The sequence below is a fragment of the Pyrgilauda ruficollis genome, unplaced genomic scaffold (genome assembly GCF_017590135.1).
Source record: "Pyrgilauda ruficollis isolate IOZ18807 unplaced genomic scaffold, ASM1759013v1 scaffold74, whole genome shotgun sequence".
Lineage (NCBI taxonomy): Eukaryota > Metazoa > Chordata > Aves > Passeriformes > Passeridae > Pyrgilauda > Pyrgilauda ruficollis.
The window spans coordinates 4,007,499-4,030,283 of record NW_024529266.1 but is presented as its reverse complement, the minus strand read 5'-3'; the positions used below and the strand labels follow the sequence as shown (position 1 = coordinate 4,030,283).

The 22,785-nt window shown below is 37.5% G+C and overlaps 1 protein-coding gene across 1 annotated transcript in view; it reads left to right on the top strand.

The window, feature by feature from the left end:
• GLIS3 (GLIS family zinc finger 3) overlaps positions 1-15,879 on the top strand; it is a 119,488-nt gene extending 103,609 nt beyond the window's left edge. The window contains exons 6-9 of the mRNA XM_041486184.1: positions 490-649; positions 7,681-7,859; positions 14,370-14,549; positions 15,743-15,879. Coding sequence (XP_041342118.1) covers positions 490-649; positions 7,681-7,859; positions 14,370-14,549; positions 15,743-15,879 — 656 coding nt within the window. The remainder of the gene's footprint in view (positions 1-489; positions 650-7,680; positions 7,860-14,369; positions 14,550-15,742) is intronic.
• The last annotated feature ends 6,906 nt before the right edge of the window (positions 15,880-22,785 follow it).

Sequence of the window (22,785 nt, the reverse complement as noted above, 5' to 3'; positions counted from 1 at the left end):
ATGATAGGATTTCTTCAAGAAATTTGTCATTTTTCCCCTCATCTGTCATTTTTACAGATGAGGGGAAAATGTAGAAAGCATTTCACATTTTATGAAACTGTTCGTTCTGTTCACTGGTTCTAAAAATACAGATCTTAGTAATATTGACACATCTACAATAGGAAAGTATAGAAGATTTGCAGCCTTATTCAGACAAAAAATTCTGAGACAATGAGCATGGCTGTGATCATTCATGCCTGGTTTTATGGAAATGTAATTTGGAAGCAGCAAAGAATACTTGCTTATTTTCATGTGGGTCTTCTTCTTCCCTTTGTACAGAAAACAACACATCAGAAAACTCTTTGTTTTCTTAATTGCTAAGAATTGGCACTACAGCTTAATAGGAGTGGTTGCATGTTGGTGTTTGGTCACTTATCAATATTGTTGTTGTTTGGTCAGTTATCAGTGTTGTTTCCTGCCTGATGATCATTATTTCTCTTTTACTTTCAGCAGCTGTGATCCCCAGCACACAGATAAATCAAAGTGGAGCAGCAGCTGGAGCAGTGTCCTTGTCCCACCCCAGCAGCCACTCTTCCCCAGGACACAACATACAGGGCAGTCCTCTGCATCCTCCCCAGATACCTCTTCTCACAGCTGCAGACTCGGAGAGGTAAGAGCCTGTGCTTCCCAGCTTGAGCCTGAGGCTGACTGTCTTCAGAGCTGCCAAGATGGGGGGACATGCAATTGTTGGTGTACAGAAAGGCACTGGTGGCAGCCCTGGCCTAACAGCTGCTCTGGATAGGGGTTTATCAGGAGGAGAGGTGAAATGGACTGTGTTATTCCAGTCTGAGAGGGAGATTTTCCATCCATCTCCAATCCCTTCTTGATCCCAATGAAGGGCCCAAGAAAGGAAAGTGATACCAGCTGCCACGCTGAACTTCAGATGACCACAGCCATACCTTACAGAATGGGGGCCCTGAGATTCATGCTTCTGCTTACTTGTGGGAGAAGAGTCATATTCTGTCAATATTCTCCCAATACTAAGCATTTCTGAAGGAAGACCTTGCCTTTTTTTTTTTAATTGCCATTTTATGAAGAACAATAGAAAATGAACAAATATTTATTTCACTGTTTTTTGAGTTTGATTTATAGTCAGGATTTATTTTATGACAGTTATGCATGTTTTATTATATGCTGGTTAAGTATGGTAAATTCTATTATTTTAGATGTTTCGGTGACATAAAAATCAATTGCTCAGATGTGTTTTGATTTTCATCCTTAGACATTCCCTAAATTATTTTCAGCACTCTTTCCAATGATTTAGATAGTGTATGGTACTACAGATGTGGAAATCTATAGTACATTGAACCAGAAGTCTACCAAATCACAAGTCTGAAGAGGCCTAAGTAAATGGGTTTTAGTGGAAAAGTCAAGAAGATAACATCATCACACTAAATACTAAACTCTTACTATCTGCTCATGGATACTTAGACATTATTTTTAAAATTTCTTTTTCAGTGCTCTAAGTGATAAATTGCTGTATTTCACTAATGTATTTCAAAGTATTTAATTTCCTTGAGTGACAGATATGACAGTAATTTGAAGAGTACAAAATCCCCAATTATAAACCTGAAAACAACATTCACTAGATTTCAATTACTGGTAAATGAGTATAATTTCTTTGGATGAAAGCAATATTCACTCTGCCTTGTATCAGGAAGATAGAAGAACATGTTGCGTCGGGAAATTAACAACAGGCGAAAGTACGTTTTTATTTCAGACTTCACATGTGAATTCAGCCAGTTCTGCATCTGTCTGAGATGGGGCTTACTGCCTCATGATCCCTGGAGCTCATCTACTTGGTTCATTCCTTCCTCCCCACTCCTGCCCCCATGATCCTGGTCTTTTTCCCTTGTGCTGACTCTGGCCCTCTGTGCACACCTCTGGGACTGTCCATGCTCTCTTGCCTGAGACACAGGCTCTTCTGTCCCAGTACAGTTCCCTCTTCAATGCATGGCCTGTCCCTCCGTACCTGATGTTTGCCAGAGCATGAGGTGATAGGCAGGGACACATTAATAGTTGTTATAGGTATAAATGTAATTATAAAAGGCAGTGATCTTATTAGTCCATTTCTGAGGTTATTCTGCTGTAAAACCATAGCAGAGGTGCCTAGAGTGAGACTTCCTAATTCATTGAATGCATTTCAGATATCAAGATAATGGAGTACTCTAGAGAATAATAAAAAGCTAACATGGTATACTCCTTTATCATGTGTATACACTCTCTAAAAAGGCTTTAAGTGCTAATTCCCATATGTGGACCTGTTTTACATTTAAAAAAAGTTCCAGTGTCTTCATTCAGGTAGTGTGACAAATGACAATTTAAATTCAGAAAAGGAAAAAAGTATTACAGCAGTGTTGGTTTGATTGCAATACATAGGGTAGAAGTTAAGGGAAATGTTTAAACAAAGAGCTAAGGCAACATCTGTATATTGAATCTAACACAGTACACTCACCTAGGGGCCTTGCGAGTAGGCTGTCACCTCACTTCATGGGTGTGATGAGAACAGCAAAAACATGAACAAACCTTCAGTAGAGAAAGTGGCAGAGATAGTGACTTTGAAATGTGTGAATCATTCTGTTTATTTCAACCTCATTGTTTAGAGGACTGCAGGATTTAGGGATGCAAGTAGAGCATCTGTTGCCCCTCATGCTAGTAAGGGTTGGACTAGGTGACCTTTGAAGGTCCCTTCCAACCCAAACTGTTCTGTGGTTCTGTGGTTATGTGCTGTGTGGTTCCTGACACACTGTGCATGCCCAGGGTCATTTTAGAGCTAGGACAGGCTGACCAGCACTTGTTGCAGCAGAAGTCTGTATTTGTTGGACTGAAGCTGATTCAAACTGGCCTGGCTGTTTTATGATGCTGGGGGCCAAGCCTGTGCCACTTTTGGACAGCAGACTCAGTTTTACTAGAGACAGAAGCAGAAGGAAATAAGCATTTTCCCTACATTTCCACATACCATGGGATAGAAAAATAATGGGAGGGTTTCTTTTAAATCTTTCTCTTCTAGGTGGTGGGAGGGAAAGTGTGGACTTGATTAAGCCTTATTAAGGTGAGAAACAGCCAAACATGGAACACATCTCACATTGCATTCATTATGTGTACAAAACTCTGAGAACACATAGTGTAAGGCAGTTAGAGAGTTTGAATCTAAGAAATCACTTCATTTATCAAAGGAGAGAGAATAAATAATAAAAGTGCAGATTTACACTTTGTCTGTCCCAGCTCTTTGATACTAACTTTGAGTGCTGCACTAATATGAATATATTGAGGTGCCTGCTCACAGCTCCCTTCCTTAAATTCTTGTTTAAATTCCGCTTGAATTCTTCTTTCGTGTTCTCACCAGAGAGAAGATGAGGTACTGGTCAGAGGGGTTGTTTGTTCTTTCTGCCATCCCTTCTCTCAGCTAGATTTTCATTTTCTTGCCCAAAATATTTCTGTTATGCAAGAAGATTGCATTCCTGTCCTGGATTAGGGCAAATCTGGGAGAAAACCTCCAAAGGGGGCCCCCCAGAGATTACAAGAACGACAACAACAAAAAACCCAAAAACCAAACTAAAACAAACAAAAACCCAAACAAACGAACAAAAACCTCTGAAACCAAAACACTCACAAAACTTGTAGCAGAGAAATCATTGGAGAGAAACATGCATCATAGGTAGGTAAAAAATTAGGCTTTTGTTATTTTGGTCAAATGAATATATTCATAACTTTGCGGAAAACATCTTATTTTTTCCATTTCGTTCCTGGCAAAAGGTATGCTTTCCTTAAATATGTTTCTAAAACATGTTTATTTGATTGTCACTGATAGGTAGCTAGACTAACTTATAGTGCAATATGCTGGGTTTCACAATGCTGTGTTACAACAGAATGTTTCCTTCACGGACAGCAGACTGAGGATCTGTAAAGACACTAAGACACAGCATAAAGTGTGAGTTCAAAGAATGTGAGTTCACAGAAAGAATGTCAGAGCAGAGAATGGAGACATCATCCCAGATTTTCTGGATTTTCTTAGAAATAAAAAGGCATTCAGGAAGGAATGATCATGGATTTTTCTTCATTTAACATTGTCAGAAAGCTCAGCACTGTACAGGACAGTGTTGGAGACAGCAACCTCTTACAGGAAGCTTGTAGTTCAGTCCTCTGTCCAGCCAAACCTTCAGCTCAGCGAGGTGAAATCCTGATCACCTTACTCTGTGAACTGCATTAACATCATCTGGATATGTTCCCAAACTGCTGAAGCTCAGCAAAAAGGACTCAGCCAGTTAAAAGAGCAGCAAGCCAATAAATTGTGTTTACAAGTAGTTCAAAGAAAACTATGGCCTCTGAAGGAAAAAAAAAGAAAATCAGGTTTTTCAGCTTTAATGTTCAATTTCCACTTCAGCAACATATCTGTAGCAACCATAAGGATTCATTTTGTCTGAATGGTGACATATGCTTTAATTTACATTGCAAAGTTGAGGAAAAAAAAGGAAGAATTAAGACAGAGCTACATCCAACAGAGTTACATAGTTGCTGTCTCAAATATTTAATGTTAGTAGCATTTTGTGCCATAGTGTAGCATGGATTAATGGTAGGCAAATTACGTCTTTTATATGCAGGTGCAGTTTCCTTTCTTTCAATATATACAGAAAAATATTTTTAAAATTTTTAAAAATACTCAGTTGCAGTGAAATAAATTGAGGAGTTGTGAAGCACTTGGGTTTCTAGGTGAAAAAACATCTTACAGATATTCTTGCTACAGAGACATAAGAGGTTGTTTCCCCACTCGAAAAAGGATTTATTTGTAGATGGCCAACCATGATAAAATTAACTAAATTAAAGCACTATATAAATACACAATTTATACTCTATATTATGACTCTTAGATTTCCTCTTCCCTTCCTTTTCCACACATTTCTTGGGTTGTGCATGTAATTGTAGTGACTGTTTACTGGGCCAGCTCCAGTAAAGTATGTGGCATTGTATGTGGCATTTTAACTAATCTCATCAAAACAGGTAAGCTTTGGTACCTTTGTCATCCATCTTGCTTACTACCAAATCTAGTCATTCCCCCCAGCAAGACACTTTTTCACAGCTAAAATTGGAAAAGAAAAAAAAAAAATTAATGTCTTCAGAAACATTTCTGCTTGGATTTTGGATCAGGCATGGGACAGAGCAACTTTCTGCAAATCTGACTGGTTCCTGATTGAATTGACACCTGGGCTTGACTGTAGCTCTTGATTGCAGTTTCCAAGTGATTACAGTCTGGTCCTGAGTGTTTCAGGAACAAAATTAAATTAGGTGTTCTCCCAGGAATATAATGAGATTTGTTCAGAGACAAATCTGCGCTGTGACCAGTACATGTTTCTCTTTTGTTAAGCAGAAGGAAAGAAAAAGTAGTTAACTATAGTTGTGGATATGGGTAAGCCATGTTGATTTATAAATAATTATAAAACCACTTATGTCTACTAAAAAGGAGTCCTGTCTGGCTGTAAAATATAGTGTATTATTATTGGGAGGAATCTTTTTGGATGTTAAATCAAAGGTAAATCTGTAAATTGTGCTTTCCACTTTTAGTTTTGAAAAGGATTTTTCCCATTAGTGGCTACTGGTTAAAATAATTTTTCAGAAATTAATTTTCCCAAATTAATCCTGAAAACACAATGGATGATATTCCACGATTTTAAAAATAATCATAATATTTAAAAACTGTCTGTTCTTGCCTCTCAGTCTCTGGCAGGAGACTCGGGAGACATATAACCATGTAGTTACAGCACTTTTTAAAATTGTCTGATATTTTTATCACAATATAACTACTGATTTCTCGTTCTAAAAAAAATTGTACAATAGTATTATTGTGAAATATGTGCATGCTTTGTTCTCTTCCTCCCTGGTATGTCTTTCAGTCTACTCTGCATCAGTTATCTGGAACAATTAAATATTTGACACATTAAAGACTCAATGGTTCAGTAGAAACATCTTTATTTCCTCCACCCATATAGCATTTTTGAAGTAATATATATTTATGGAGTTAATATCACATTAACACCAGGACCATCCAAACCCTACCTAATATGCTTTAAAAATGTGCTTCTCACAGAAAACTGAATAGGCAGTACATCATCTAAAGTTCATCTTGATACTTGTTACACTCTAAATGTAGATTATGATTCACCAGAAATGTAGTAAATACATTTCAAATTAAGTCAAAATCACATAGAGATAACATGTGACAGATACGATTCTTAGCTGCAGCATGAAAGACCTCAAGTGACTTGTATTTAAATACAATTATAACCTGTATGATGACCCTGCCCAGAGGTGTTCTGTAGAGCTGCTACTGGAGTTACACCTTCTGTTGTCTTCAGGGTGTGATAAAAACTTCCTTGACACTTTTTTAGGAAAAACATGCTTTTTTATTGGGTTAAAAAAAAAGTAATCTAGTCTTTTGAGGCCCAGTCTCAGGACAACAGGAACCAGATCCATAGTTTAGAACACTGGCAGACTGTGTTAACTGCAGGCACTGATCCCTCCTAGCAGCCACTGAGCACACAGAGAAGGGTATTCCTCCTCAGCAGAGTCACAGCTTATTTTTAATGGTGGAGAGACAGGCTGATCTGCAGCAAGATTTGACATGCCACTTTCCACTCACCTTCTTGCAGGAATATCATGGTTCTTTTTTGGTGTTTGGGAATGTTTCCAGCTCTCCTCTCATTGACGAAAAAGTGGCCCAGAGCCATTCCTGAGCTTTCATTAACTAGCTGAATCCCATCAGTCTATTGGGTGGTTTGGGGCACAAAGAGAAGCTCTTAAAATCCTAGCTTTCTGTCTGCAAAAAAAATTGCATGACCCATCTGTAATGTACTTTGAGGTATGCAGTTTCAAGGAAACACAGAAAAAATTCAGTAAAAAGTTAAATTCCATAAAACTCTGGTGTAAAATCTTCAAAAGTAGTGCATATCCTTGTAGTGCCAGTAGTGCCAGAGCTGTGCAAAATATCCTCCTGAGGTGATGAACCTCTGTGGCTGCTGCACCACCAGATTTGTTCTCAAGCATTCTCTCCTCTGCCAGTCTTGTAAGTTTACAGTTTAAGTCCAGATCAACATTTTGATGTAGTCAGATTCTGGAAGCAATTTAACACTTGCCCTTACTTGCATTATATTGACATCAGATTGTTTATTTTCAAATAGCTCTATGTAACATACAAAAATTTCTAGAGCCTAAAACCTGGGCCTGAACCTAACACCTCACACCTCAGTGGCCAATGACTTGAACTGATCTCTCAGTGTCAGTGAACAAGAACAGATCTTTATTGATAAATAAAGTTGATACAAAGGCTTACAATAAACAGCTGGCAGTGGCTCCAAAATCAAGTCCCCCTCGAGGCATTTCCTCCAATTATGGCTTAGGCACACACACAGAAGGAGTGGATTAAAAGTGGTTTTCCATGATAAGGGGCAATTCAGCCTGCTAATTTCCCAGATGTCAAGTCTAATGATATATCACCATTTAAAAATATGTCATCTGTATTTGGGCTGCACACTCTTATTTTGGAAGTCTGTATCTATGCAAATAACTAAAGTGATCTAAATAAAGTAAAAACAATCTTTAGCTCTTATGTGTTGGAGATCTTACAGTTTTGTGGTTTTGAACTTCTAGGTTTGTTGCTCCAGCTCCTTCTCATCACATCAGCCCCCAGAGAATGACCGTTCAACATCCCATGATGCAGAGACAGACTCCACAACCTCCTCAGCTTCCAGAGCTTGTGGGGATGCCTCTAAAGATGTACCAGCCAGCAGAAAACCCTTCTTTTCAGCCAAATGCCCTTCACATCCAGGGTAAGAAGGGAGAACCTTCATCACTGATGTTAGTTGTTTGTTGCTATCGCTTACCTTCAAATTAAGTGCTTCAGGGACTGGCACTGATATTGTTAAGGCACTTTTCCTTGAAAGACCCTAGGAGGTAGCCTTCAGAACCCTGCCTTCAGACTTCCTTAAAATGCTTGCCTTAGCTAGTTGTTATTCATCCTGGTATGGAGTTACATGTTTCTCATATTGATTTTCAGTGCTGTTCTTGACACAGAATGGCAAAAAATTCTGATGGCTTTAAATTTTCTAATGTTATACTTCTAATCCCTCCTGATATAGCACACAAGTGTTAACTTGCTTTTCAAGAGGTAAGATATTTTTGTCCCTTGCACTTATGGGGAGATGGAGAACTCTTCTTGTGTAAGCATGGAAGACTCTTGCAGCTGTGTTCTCACTTGTGCTGTGTAATCAACTTCTACAAGACCTCTCTCTCTCTTCAATCCTGTATATTGCTTTTGTAGCCAAAAAAAAAAAAAAATCATCAGCTCATGGGTTGTTTTGTTTGTTTGTTTTTCCCAGCTGGTGGAGAATGAATGCTAATTACCTTAACATTTCAGGAGTTCACAGCAGTATTGTTGTTTCCTCTCAACTGTTTAAATACATAATTTGCCATACTTACAGACACAAGTTACATAGCAGGCTGGACTTTTAAAGGTCTTAGGATTCTGCTTATTGATCAGGCTTCCTGAGAATTATCATTGTAGATATCATAGGAAACATCCTGGGAAGAGCAAGGTGTATTGCTTTTGCACAGTTTGGTTTTTGGTAGCAGAGGGGCCACAAAGATGGCTCCTGTAAGAAGCTGCCAGAAGCTTCCACCATGTCCAGCAGAGCCAATCCCTGATGGCTCTGAAAATGGACATGCTGCTGGCCAAAACTGGGCCAAGGAATGAGGTTGGTAACGCCTCTGTGATGATGTATTTAAGAAGAAAATCAGAACAAAGTGGGCACAGTTTTGCTTCTAGTCAGAGAAGAGGAGGAGATAAGAGCATGTGCGGGAAACAACACAGCAGCACCAAGGTCAGTGCAGAAGGAGGGCAGGAGGTGCTCCAGGCACCGGAGCCGAGATTCCTCTGCAGGCCGTGGTGAGAGCAGGGTGAAGCAGCTGTGCCTCTGCAGCCCATGGGGATCCACGGGGGATGCAGAGATCCACCCACAGCCCATGGGGGAGCTGCCCATGCTGGAGCGGGTGGATGCCTGGAGGAGGCTGTGATCCAGTGGGAGACTCTATGGAGAGAAGGGGCCCTGCTTCCAGGCTGGAGCAGCCTGTCCTTGGAGGACTGCACCCCGTGGAAGAGTGACCATGCCACAGCAGTTTTGGGAGGACTGTCTGCCTGTGGGAGGGACTGAGGTTGCAGCAGGTGTGGTTTGGCTGCTGCTTGTGAGAGTGGACCCACGCTGGAGAAGTTCACAGAGAACTGTGTCTCATAGGAGGGACCCCATGGACTCACAGGGGAAGGACTCCTCTCCCTGAGCAGTGGAAGAAAATTTTAATGATGAACTGACCAAACCCCCCATGCCCTGTCTCCCTGTGCTGTTGGTGGGAAGCAGGGAGTGTCTGGGTGGGAAAAGGTGTTTTAAGGGCTTATTTTACTTCTCATTAGCCTCCTCTGATTCTGTTAGTAATAAATTTCACTTTACAACCTTAAGTTGAGCCTGTTTTGCCCTTGAAGTGTTTTCTCTTGACCTTTATCTCATTCATGAACCCTTTGTTAATTTTTTTCCCTTTTTCTTCTGCTGCCCAGCTATAGCAGGGAAGGGTCACTGAGCAACCCTTGTGGGTGCCTGGCGTTAGGCCAGTGTCAAACCATGACACAAGGCATCTTTTATTTTCTTCCACTGATGTAAGCAGTCTCTCTCAGCAAAGAGAGGAAACAGGCATCTTCCTGAGTTCATAAATGTGAAGGAAAGCAAGGAAAGTGCCAATCCTGTTACATTCTTCATATTGTACTGGCCATGGAGAAGCAGGATCTGAGGCAGGTGGTTTTCTCCACAAAGTAATAATTCTTTACAGCACTGATCAGTACTAGAAGAACATGAAATTCACCAATGGACATAAGCAGTTATAGCTGGCTTTCTATATTCTCTGATAGACGTTTCATTAATAATGAATGTATAGCAAACAGAGTACAGGATGAAATTTCTTAATATACAGTTCATTGTCATATGACATACATGAAAACATGCCAGAACAGATCCAGTAAAATGCTAGTGCAAGGGTTGAAGGGATCAGGTTAGCCCTTCTATTTCCACAGTACAAAACATTTTACTTTATTCCCTTTTTTGTTGAACATTTGGCAAGAAATAATCTTGAAAGGCATTGAGACATTAAGATCTCTCTTCTTGCCTGGAAGAAAAATTGTCTTTCAGTTATACAGATGGCTTTACCATCTTCTTCCCCTCATGGCCATGGGAGCTTTAGGAATCCTAGAAGTTGGGAATACAACCAGTTGCTCCAAAGTAGAAGACTTTCCAAAGAATCCTGCCTCCCAGGGATTCACAAATCACCCTGGATTAACTGTTGCTCCACACAGGACTTGCACTGGCTTGTGCAGCAGCCTTCATATTTCCTTGGGCATCTTCTCTTCAGGCAGGCAAAACAATGCTACTGTGTTCTCATCTCCCTCTCTTACAGTCCAAAGAGGATTAAAAAAGCTAAAGATGTGGGTCATTATTCTTTATGAGAAGAAGGCCCACTAGAGACCTTCATCTGAGTGAATGTCACATTTGAATTGAAGCCGTGTTACGTGCCCAAATTTAAGATACACTTTAATCTTCTGAGATCGTAAAATGGTTGACTTTCAAGGACTTGGACCTTAAACCTGTATGATACTTTGTCCCATGTTATCATTACTGTGTCTGCTTCACTCTCCTATGAAAACTTATGTTGAAAATAGACACACTGCTGACAGGAATTATTTGCACAAAAATTTGAACTCAAAGTTCAAATTCTAAACAATTTTGCACTCAAAACTAGTGTGAAGACAATGTAGAGTGAATTTTTTTTTTTTTTTTTTTTTTTTTTTGGTATTGAAAGATACAGTACAGTGCAATTCAATACCCACAATGTGGGTATTAAATGTTTTTTCGAAGATCATGTAACCTGTTGTCACTGTACAAGGTATTTTGTCAGAATGTACTGCCTCCAGCTAAAGCACAGCTGTCTCATCCTATATATACTACATTGAAAGCCTTGTCCTGTGTGCCTTAAGGGCCTACCTAAATTCTCTCTCTCAAAAGCAGATGTTTGAAGAGTTTATGTTTCCCCAGGACCAATACAAAGATTGCTGTCTTCCTTGGTCAATTCACTACAATGCAGAAAAACACCATTCAGTTATCTCCATACCATACAATTATGTATACAAGAAGTGGCTGTGGGAAGTTCTGTTAATTTCTATCTCCTGCAGTTCATAACCTAGCTTTTCAAAATTTCAAGTGCTGTAACTATAGCCACTTCAACTCAATCTGCTAGTAGACAATGGTGCTAATCTGCCTCAGTATGTAGACTTAAACTTGTCAGTTCCATATAAATTGGTTTTATCAAGGAAGAAAGAGTTTCATTGCCCAAAAGCTTTTTGAAGAAAACAAGTTCTAAACAGACACAGTTTCTGAAAGCCTGAACATCTTAAAAGACCGTGGTGAGCTCAGAGTACTATCCTTTAGAGAGAAATATTTATGCGATCCAAGACTGACAGCCTCCTTGTATCTAATAACTACTTGTATTTTGAAATGTCTTTTCCTTGGAAGAACGTTGCCTACAATTCAAGCTTCATTATTTGTTCTGAGTGATTTTCAACATACACAGTAATGTCAGAGAGGGCTTTCTATTGCCTCAGTTAATATTACATAATTAACAAAATATTGCCTTTTCTTGCTCTTGTGAAATTCCCAATATCCTTTGCTGCGTGGAATGTTCAGAATTGATGTTAGATGCCTCACTGAGCTGTAGAAGCAAAGCTCTTCTTTTCCTTTCATTAGATTGTAGTATCTTTTACTGTATTACCATTCCATAAATCTGAAACTATCCTGACTTGGAGACTGGAATGACAGCTTCCCCAGCTAGATGCTGTTGTATGCCAATGTAATATGTGTTTGTAGACAGAAAATCTGCAACAATTTGCCCAGCACCTGTATTGTACTGGTGATTCTTTTCAACCATGAAAAACTACTCTCAGGAGAGGTGTCTGAAGACACAGGCACCTACAGTCCTCAGGCAGATGCCAGAATATGGTATTGCTTCTCTTCATCACAAGCCAGAAGAGATGTGCTAGGTATAAAAGGAAAGAGCAGCAACAGAAGTTCTCTCTCCACAGTGAAAAAATTTATTGTGCTGTGTAGTAAAGGTAAAAGGTAAAACTTTAAAACTAAAAAGTAAAGGTAAAACTTCTTTGGGCATGGGCAAAGCTGACTTGCTTTTGGATGCATCTGATACTGTGAACATTTTTGCACTAGAAATCTGGTTGTTCTTTAAAATGGTGTCTGTAACTCTGCTCACATGTCTTTGTGAGTTAAGCTGATGATCAGAGCTGTCTGAGTTATGAAAGTAATAAAAAAAATAAAAAAAAAGCAAAGTATTCATTTAAAGAAAAGAAAAAGTTGTCATTTCTTTAAAAAAATTGTTAGCTTATATGAGTTAGTTATATTAGTGCCTCTATACAGACAGGTCTACTAGTAACAGCTATCTTTAAATTAAAAATAATAATATTTCAATAAACAAAGACATTTCTATTTTTTCACATTTGCAAATTTGTCTGTTAGTAGTTTGTGACTTGGATCTCTCTCTTACTCTTTCTTTTCCTTTTGTTCTTCATAGCCAGATGGTATCACGTGATTACATGGTATTTGAGTAATTTGCCTAGTGGACATGCAGAAATATACTGCAAAGAAATACTATCTTGAAGTATTTCAGACCAAAGACAGCTGGAATTTTTACATGCTATAGAAGCAAAGACTACTCATGCATGGCATATATTTCTGAATGGCAACTATAATGATTTTCTTGAGAAAATATTCTCTCTTTCTTGTGACAGGTGGAGAGATGACTGAGGAGGAAATAGATGTCCATCAGAAACTTCCTACCATATGGAAATTATAATTGTGGCAGTCATTCATTGCATATCTATAATGAAATATTTGTCCACAACAGTTCAATAGGATAAGGACGCTATTACAAATGTGTGTGGACCACAACTGTACAAGTGAATTTGAGCTGAGCTGTCTACCAGGGCTGTTTAGAACGAGCCTTCAGAACAAGACCCTTTATGTTATAAAAAAACAAGAACTTCTTTTAGAAACAATTCTTACAGTTTACACTTCTATAATTTTCAAAAATACTTCACTTTTCTGGGGAGTTTATGCTGTCATGTCAGAATAGCTGTTTGTTTCTGTACCTTGACATCATGAATCTTGGCTGTAGTGTACTGATTCAAAGAAACACAGCTAATATAACCTTGTGCATGTGTGTGTTTTAAATAGTTTAATAAGAGACAAAATTTTACAGTCCAGAGTTGCAGCTGAAATGTTCACTTGCCGGAAATTTATTAGCCAACCTGTTTGCCCTTTTTTTTTGGTTTTTCCAGTGCTGCATGAAAACACAGAAATCTGATGGTACAGTTAGTTACCTAAGAGATATCTCAAGTGTGGTCAGGGTCTGCTGCCTGAATTGGATATGGTTTCCTGTTATCCTGCATTCAGCTATTGTAGAATATCTTGGGCATGACGCTGTGTGAATAAAGACACCAAGTTAGGAGATTTTGCTGTGTCATGTTCCTTAGAACTGGTCTCCAGTTCTAAGAGCTCTGCACTGTGGCTTGATGCACTGCAGATGCTCACAAAGACATTTAGAATAGTGCTAAGTAACTGAAGGGAAGAGAACCACATATGCTTATTTCTTGTTTATGACTCTCTATTTTTAAAGATGGACAATTGACACTGAATTGTGAAAATAACTTGTATGTATGAAAGTTACACTACTTTTCTGTGCTCTCATTCCATCATAAAAAATTTTTGCTTAGAGTCTCTATGCATGACCCTACTATCAGCCAGCTGTCTTGGCATCAGTGATAGATCCTTGGATTTTATTCAGACTTTACTTGCATAATCTTCTTTCCTTTTGAATTTAGCATTTTCTTAGATTTTTCAGGCAGATGCACAGTGTGACTCTGGAGAGCACCAGTTCAGACACAGGATTGCACAGGACAGGGAGAAATGTCCTGAAAAATTTCAGCTTCTAGCCAGTCAGTGCCTCTCACAGGCCATGGTGGAATCAGGATGTCCATGTAGTAGATTGTGTTAGAAACTAGCAGGAACCTGAGGAAGTTTTAGGGAGCATCATATCAATACTTCTTTATTTGTTTAAAATTATTGAAGACCTGATGGTAGGGCAGTTGAGGTTTTTATCATTCTCATGGCCATGGTTCCATATACTATCCATTTTATCTCTGTCCAGGTCTTTTACTGATGGTCTTCTTCTCATTCTAGGTTTTTATGGGCAGCTTCAGACTTTCTGCCCTCCACAATATGCTGACACTCAGAAGAACCTTCAAGACAGTGTTTCTTGCAATATGGCTCCTCCTGTTGACTGCTCAGCTCTCACATCAGCAGGCCAGGGAGGGCTTGGCATTTTCCATGGAAGTTTGTCAGATCATTCTGGTATCAAAGGTAAATAACAGCTGGTCACTCCATGTATGATTGTGTAGAGTTTGTGAACTTTGGCAGATGTGCATGAGCTGTGTATTTGGCATTTGGATGGGACATGTCATGACAGATTTGACTTTTTACAAAGAGGAGATAGTTTTCAGACCTTCATGGAGCGGTTGGTGTTTGGAGGCTGGAAGTTGCCATAGGTGACAGTAACAACTGGCCTGTGTGCAGTCTGAACACTGCTGAAGGCTTCTCAAGGTTATAGCCTGTGGGGCTTAGACAGTCTCTGGCTTGTGTATTTGAGCTGAAATACAGTCCATTGAGCCCTCTGTGATATTTGTGCAGCCACTCCACTCCACATATTGTGGCAGGGACCTGAGATTATTCAAACTACTGATTTTGCTTGGTGCATATTTGGACTGCATTTTATCAGTCTTGAATTTCATTTATTTGTGTTTCCATGACAAAAACTGCCTGGATGCACACTCATCTGTGTGCATGTAACTTAGTCTATCGCTAGATGAAAAGTACTTAAGGGGCTTGCATGCTACTCTGGAAGGTTGAAAGATCTCTTTGCAAAGTGAGCCTAATCTTAGCGCTCAACTAATGCCCAGGTCTTTTACTGCCCTTCCACACAGGATGAATCCACTTAACATTTATTGTGCTTTGAAGTCCCTCTTATGTCTTGGTCCTTCAGAAGTGTATTGCAAATACAGTGCACCTGTAATTACAAAGAGGAATCTCACAGTATGTAAACATGTTATCCAAAAGATGGGAGTGTGTCTCAGTTATTCTTGGGCTTACTATTGTCACTTGCAAAAGGCAGTAATTTCTGTGCCAGGGTCTACTTTATGGCAATATTCTACAATATTTTGTTGTCTTTTATCCTGTGTTCAATATGCTGAAATTTGTTAAACAAGTGTGAAGTTTATTTTTAAAATAATCACAATTTTAACACTCATTAAATGGGGAGGTGTTAGTTGCAATGAAATCTGCTCTACTTCAGGCTTGATTCTGAGACCACTGAAAATTCCTCCCTTGGTAAGCAGTAAGTTGTGTAATTAATTTCCTACACATATTGGCTTGTTTATTTTATTTGTGTATTTGATTTAAAACCATTTCCAGTTCTATGCATAAGTATTAGGACATACTTCATTATATACTTATCCTACTTATTAACTGGGGCTTTTTTGTTTTGATTCTTCTCCCAGTGTATGACTTTCCTGCACGGTCTGTAGGTATCATTGGTGATTCAGCTTGCAGCATGCCAGAGGACAGCAGTTTCCTACAAGTAAATGCAGTGGATCATTGTTCCAGCCAACTTTCTTCTGTATACACTGAAGGCTAAAGTAATGTATATCTAGATACAAGAACTTGATTCTGTTTCATCTTGCCCTTCTGTTATTTCCCTACAAATTTTTTCTCTCCATGAAACTGCCATGTATGTATGGGGATATGACTAGATATACATACATAATGGAGAGGAAAAGCATCTTCATTTAATCAAGCAGCCAGCTGAGAAGGAGAATGTTTGGAGAAAGCAAGCTTTGCCAAAACCTTCGCAATTGTTTATTTTCTTTTCATCTGTGGTACAGCAACTATACTTTTAAAATTATTTCTTCTTTTAATTTCTCAAAGGGAATTCAGAGACCAAATAATAAAACTGGTTGTTGGCTGTAATCCTTTCAAGCTGGATGGCTGCACTTACAGAAGAATACAGCTTTAGAAAATTTCTTTTTCAAAAAAGGAAAAGCAAAACCAGAGCATACTACAAACATTTCAAAGGCATACAGTTTTTGCACAACCTATCTGCATGTGATAGTTCCAAAGTTTAACACACGCCAGTATCCAAAAGGGAGAGAAGTTAGACATATATATAAGCACTACCTATTGGAGGCATTGGTGTGGCTTTTTGGATCATAGGTTGTTGGTAGAGAATTTCTTACAGGCCTCAGGTTAGGAGTCCTTTCCTTCCCTCTTTATTTTAAGCCACACAGTACGGCTATTACTGTTTTTCCAGTATTAATTCTGACCCTTTAAGCATGAAAAAGGTGGTTTAAATACACAAGAAGTTACATGGGCTTTGTGTCTATTTAGCACATCTGCCAGATAAGCATAAATGCATTTTAACTTTCAGTTGCTTTTTAATTAGATTGTAGAGCATTGTTGCTGTATGTGCTATAGTCTTCATCAGGAAGATTTAAAATCTTTTGTAGGAAAGATTCTTCCTTAAATTCCATTTTTTTTTTCTTTTTTTTTCTTTTTTTTTTTTAAGCTATTTGTACTGATTCAACTAAATTTTGGTTGTCCTAATATTTTTCCATAACACATTTTCAGAAAGAATTACTCTTAAGTGTACTATAATTCCTCTGGTTACTTAGAAAGATAAAACTGGACTGGTTTGGTGGTTTTGATTTTTCTGATCAATGTCAGGCTCAAGGTCCTCAAATTTAGTCCAGGATGCAAGCAAACTAGATTGTCCTTCATAAAACATACAAGGTTATGAGTTAAAACCAGTATTTTGCATTGGAGATATCATCACTGTGATCCTCTGTGCCTTGAGAACAGCTCTTACTAGTAAGACTGAGTTTTTAGGTTTTAATTCCTGTTCATCCATTTTGTGGTCTTCTTACTGTGTAGTGTACAACATAATATTCTCATGACCTGATAGAGTAAGGACAGAAAAGTTCATCCTTGCAGGCTGGACCATAACTATGCTTCAGAAATAACTCTTCCAAAAAGATAAAATAAAAATGTTTATGCAACCTTTGTTTTTCCTGGCAAACTTCTGAGAGCTGTTAAATCCAATTTGGGTCCAGTTCATAATTTAATCTGCAGTTATGTGGAACAGATTAATTTATGTCCAGATGTTTGTGAACACTGGCAATCTTTTGAGGTTTGTATTCAGGAAGTATATTCTTATGTGCAGTCATCTGCTTAAATATTTAATGGAGAGATTTTCATCTGATACATAGACTAGATGGATAAACCATGCACATAAATGAAGTACAACAAGAAGGGATTAAAATGCAGCTAATTCTGTGCTAAATTCTTCCCCCATAGATTCTGTTTCTCACATCACAAGAGAATGTGTCCCTCTGCTCCAGCTTTCACTAAGAGGTCTAGATGTTACCATATGTGATTTGCATTGGATTAAAAGACACCAGGCATCCTTCACAGCTATACACATGCAATCAGAGAGACAGTCCTTTTGCATAATGTGCACTGACTGCAAATTTTGCTTTTTAATAAAACTTTTATACTGCCTTAAAGCCCATTCTGTCGTCACCACACAAGCGTAACTTACTTCAGTAGGAATAATTAGTCTCACTGAACACTTCAATTTCAAATGTGTGGAATTGTGTTTTGTTCCACCAAAGTCAGCAAGGGCAGGATCAGACTACGTGTGGACATATGCATGTACCTATATACTTCGCTATATACAAATCCTTCAAAATTCTTTTAACCACGTGGTTGTCAGAATTTGTCCAGTGCTGTTTACAAAGTTAAAATATTGTTGCTGTCTTCAGATCTGCACTACCTTGACTTTTAAACTTTTTGAAATATTTTTTCTAGTATCTGAATGTACAAATTGTTCTGTAGAGTTGGGGAATTATCCATTTTGAAACATGCTGACCAAAGGGAAAGTGGGAGTACAGAATTCAAAAAGGGCATTTTCAACTTGGGGGTTCATCAGTTACCTTCAAAAAAGGAAACTTTTGCAAGTCATTAATTCATTCTTTCACATACATATAATACATATATATATATATTTACAACTTTCCATGAGCCTTAATCTTAAAAAGAAGGCCCTAGAGAACAGTCAAATCAAGCACATGAATATGGGCTACCAGTCTGTAAAAAGGTAGGCCTTTGTTTACTTCTCATTCAGAGACAAAGAGGATTCTTCACTATTATTTCATTATTCTCTTTGGAGTTGGACTGACTTTGAGACATCAATTTAATCGCTGAGGGCAATTGCATAAAAAGCCCCATTGTATCTCATGTATATTGGATATTTAAATAGGGAATCCTGTTTGTCACAATCAAAAATGGTGCTGGAGAAAATACAATTTTGTGGGTTATCTGCATAACTGAGTTATTCGCAGATACTTGTGCCTCAGTGAGATTTGTGTTGTTATTCTACTTGCTGTACTGTTAACTTTCTAAAGGGATTCATATCTAAGAGGTGAAGTTATTTTAGACTACAGACATTAAACAATATTCAAAATAAATTATTTACAATTATTCTTTTATACAATGTAACTCTTTCCCGACTCAGTGGTCTATTTATATCTGCATTAGAAATGGTTCTACACTGGAGCTTAAAATACAGTTTCAAAGTGCATGTGTACAAGTGGAAGTGTATGAGGGTGCACGTGTGGATTTGAGGCTCCCTTTCTATGTGTGTGTACACACAAACATGTAGGCATTGTGGTTTACTACTACCAGATGCTGAAGAATGGCAGTGCTAAGGCCATCTCTCACACTGTGTATTGTTTTCAGCTTTTCTTGAAAAGATGTGAATGAATATAAAAACTACATTTTAACAGTTTATTCCCTGTTTTCCCTGTGTAATTTTATAGCAGAATTTTTAAATGGCACTTTCTTCTTGTTTGTCTGAAATTTTGTTCTTGGTTTGGGGCTTTTTGTATATATATATGTAATTCCTTGAAGCAGTTAAATCAAAAGATAAAGACCACAAATTAAAATTAGCTGAGTTTATTTAAGAAAAAGAAATCCTTTTGTTCTGTACAGAAAGCAGCATCTGTACAGAAAACAGCATCTTGTGTAATATTTTTTACACAAAGCACTTTGGTGAAGAGAGAAAGTGGGATTATGTTTTTCCTAAAGGTTACAGAGTAATCTACATATTTATACATGCTTACATATATACATATGATCTTAATTTGCCATACTATATATTTGGCTGATATATCTTGCTCTAAAGAAATGTCTGTTGCACGTCATGAAAAAAAACAAAAATTCAAAAGAGTTACACCTTTTGCTTTACTAGTATGTGTAGTTTTGTGATTTTTTTACAGTTATTTTTCATACAATCCTAAGTTATTTTTGTCCTGTTTCATAACATTCTGTTTTATGTAAAAGGTAAAAGTGAAAGGTGTGAGTGCATGGTACAAAACAAAACTGGAAAATTGTAACTCCATTACATTACCTGTAGAACATATTATTGTGAGATGCCTTTAAAGAGAACTGTTCCAGGCACTGTCCTTCACCGTAAAACTACTAGTATGGGTTTATAGAATTAGAAAACAGAAATAGGAAACAAACTCTTGGAGATTTCTCAAAAAAATCCACTTGACTCAGAGTTTTAAGTCTGGATTTAATTATTGTTTTGGTGAGGCTAGAGATTTGTAGAGATAAATGAATGTCTGGGTGTGTGTTTACACCCTGGGTGGAGACACAAATAAAAGAAGAAAATTTAATTATATTTTTGTGCTGTGATAATTTTCAATTTTTATGGGTTTCTTTGGTCATGTGATTTGACAGTACAACATATCAAGGTATTTTGCTTTTTTGGTTATTGTTTCTAACATACTCAAGCAATTAAATTATTTCAGAGCACTTAAGGAAAAGAGCATTTTTTAAACTGCATTAGACAAAATGAAAACAAAAGGCAGAGACAGAAGTTGATGCATTCTTATGTCCAAAATACATCCTGAAAACCAACATGCTTAGGAGATAAGAAGTTACCTTACACCACACCCACATATTGGGCTAGAAATCAAAAACACAAAATAAGATAATTGAGTGCAGAAAAATCCTGTTACAGGACTGTAAAGAGACCTTTTAAAATAATGGTCCTAATTGATCTTACTATGAAATTATTGACATGGTTGGCTCTGTGTCAACCATGAGCAGATAAAAAACTACTAAGCACACAGTCACTGACACTTACATGTGTGATCCCATAAGGTTTTGCTAAAAATAAGCTTTGCCCAGTGCAATCTTATTTACCCTGCATCTTAATTTAATATAGGAAATATGATCCATGGTTTAGCAAATGTTGTTAGTGAGTTCCATAAGCTATCATGAAGAACTGAGAGTTGCTGAATTCAAGTGTTCCAATTTTTTTTTTTAATGGAGAGCTATTAAAATGAGAATATACAAGAAGTATACAAGAAGAATACAAGTTCCATATGCAGCAGAAAGTAATATGGCTCAATATATCTCAAAGCCATGTGCTTTTGCCTGTGTGCTTGAGCTGGACCAGTGTATCATGATGTCCTGAAAACTATCCAATAGAAAAGCAGTCATTATTATGTCATTATGTGACAGGTATATGCCTGCAAAGAACAATAATTTCTGAATGAAAGTTACCTAAACTATTTCAGAACAGAATTATTTTTTGAAACATCAGAAATTCTTACAAGATAAAAATTTGGGACATGGCAGAGATTACGTTAATTCATTGCGTTTTTAATTACAGCTGTGAGTTCTCCCATGTGCCAAAGCCCACTGTGCCAAAGTCCACTGTATTCATGAATTTATATCATCTCTGCCCTAGTGGAAAATACTGCAATAAAGCTTTATGTACAGCAATATCCTTCAATAAGAGGGGAAAAAATAAACATAATTCTTCCATTCTGAATATTTATCTACTTGTACTTACTGCACCTAATTACACGATACCTTATATTTGCAGATAAGAATGAGGATGTCTGTATGAAAACAAAACTGACTGTTTTCCTAGACCATGTTCCTCAGGAAAATTCTTGCCATGATCCTCAAGAAAATGCTTCTCTTTCAAACTTGCTGTTTCCTACCCTGGATTACTTTGTAACTCCAAGTATCATATATGTTTTGAATTCCCTGATTTTTAGACAGTGTCTGTTACCCACTGTAAATATGACTTCTTGAAAAGCAGTTTTAATTTTTTTCTCCCATAATGGATAGTCTTAAAGTGGACAACTTTGCATGACTGTGTATACTTACTGCAATGAACTACAAGAAACAGAATGGTAAAATTAATCTTACAGAATGAAAAATGTTAGCTCTTTTAAGGTTCCTATGTCTTCTTCCAAAATGTTAATTTATATTTTTCCTTCACCTTCCTTAAAACTATAATGTTCTCATTTAAAAGCTAAGTATGAAAAATCATTCTACCACATCTTCCCATGCCATTTATAGATTTACAACCAAAGTAAATTTACGCAGCAGTCAGTATCATTAATGATTCACAAACATAGTGGGTTAGTTCAGTGAACTGTAACAAAGAACACCTTTCTATGTGTCTAGTTAAACGCTCCAACATTCCTTTGTTATAACTAAAAAATGCAAACTTTATGCATGGTTGCAGCTAGGTACACAGGACAAAGCATTACAATTACATCTAGGTAGATAGAACAAAATATAACCATTTCCTGAATATTTTACTTTTTTCCCTTTTGATCAAAAATGTATCAGTGGTCAAACTTCAAGCTTGGCTGCATGTAGAACATCTAGCTTCAGCTATTCCAGGAATGGACAGAGAGAGATTGATTAAGTTCATGAAAAGCTGGCCTTCTTTGTTCCTGAAAATTCTGGCTAAAATTCTGGCTAAAATATAAATCTTGAAAATTCTGGCTAAAATAAGTTGCAAAGTGGCTTCTGCAACTGTGACTGCCATATTAGGCTGGCAGCATTGTGATTTCACTTGTTAAGCCACCACTTTGCACAGTTGAAATTAAGCTGTAGTTTTCTTTGACTGGAAGAAAAGGAAGCATACTTTAATGAAAGTTATATTAGTAGTATATGAGGAAAGTTCCCAGAGAAGAAAGTTAAAACAGTAATATTGAGCCAGCTTATCCATTGAAGAAGTTGGAATAGTGTTGCATGGCTCCATTATTGCATGAAACCTTTATGTAATGAGGAGTTAAAACAGTTCTTAAAAGAAATTGGAAGTTTTTACCCTGGAAGTTTAAAATCAGTGAAGGCTGCATTCCTATCATACATAATTTTTTTCCAACCCTTCTGTAGCAGCCTAAGAATGCTTGGTAAAAATTTCTAGTTCCAATGCCAATTTTCTCTTTTGTGACTTTGTTAAGACAGTCCACAAAAGTATTGAATACAGTAGCAGTTTTGTTACCTTGGTATGAGTAGAAGAGAAACTGCATCAAAATCATTAAACTGATTTTAGGAAACCTTCTAAAATAGGATCCACAGAAAGCAGAACCATGCAGATTTATTCAATATCAGAATTACTCAAACCAAAGTTAACCAACATTTTTAGTAAGGTGATTTTACTCAACTG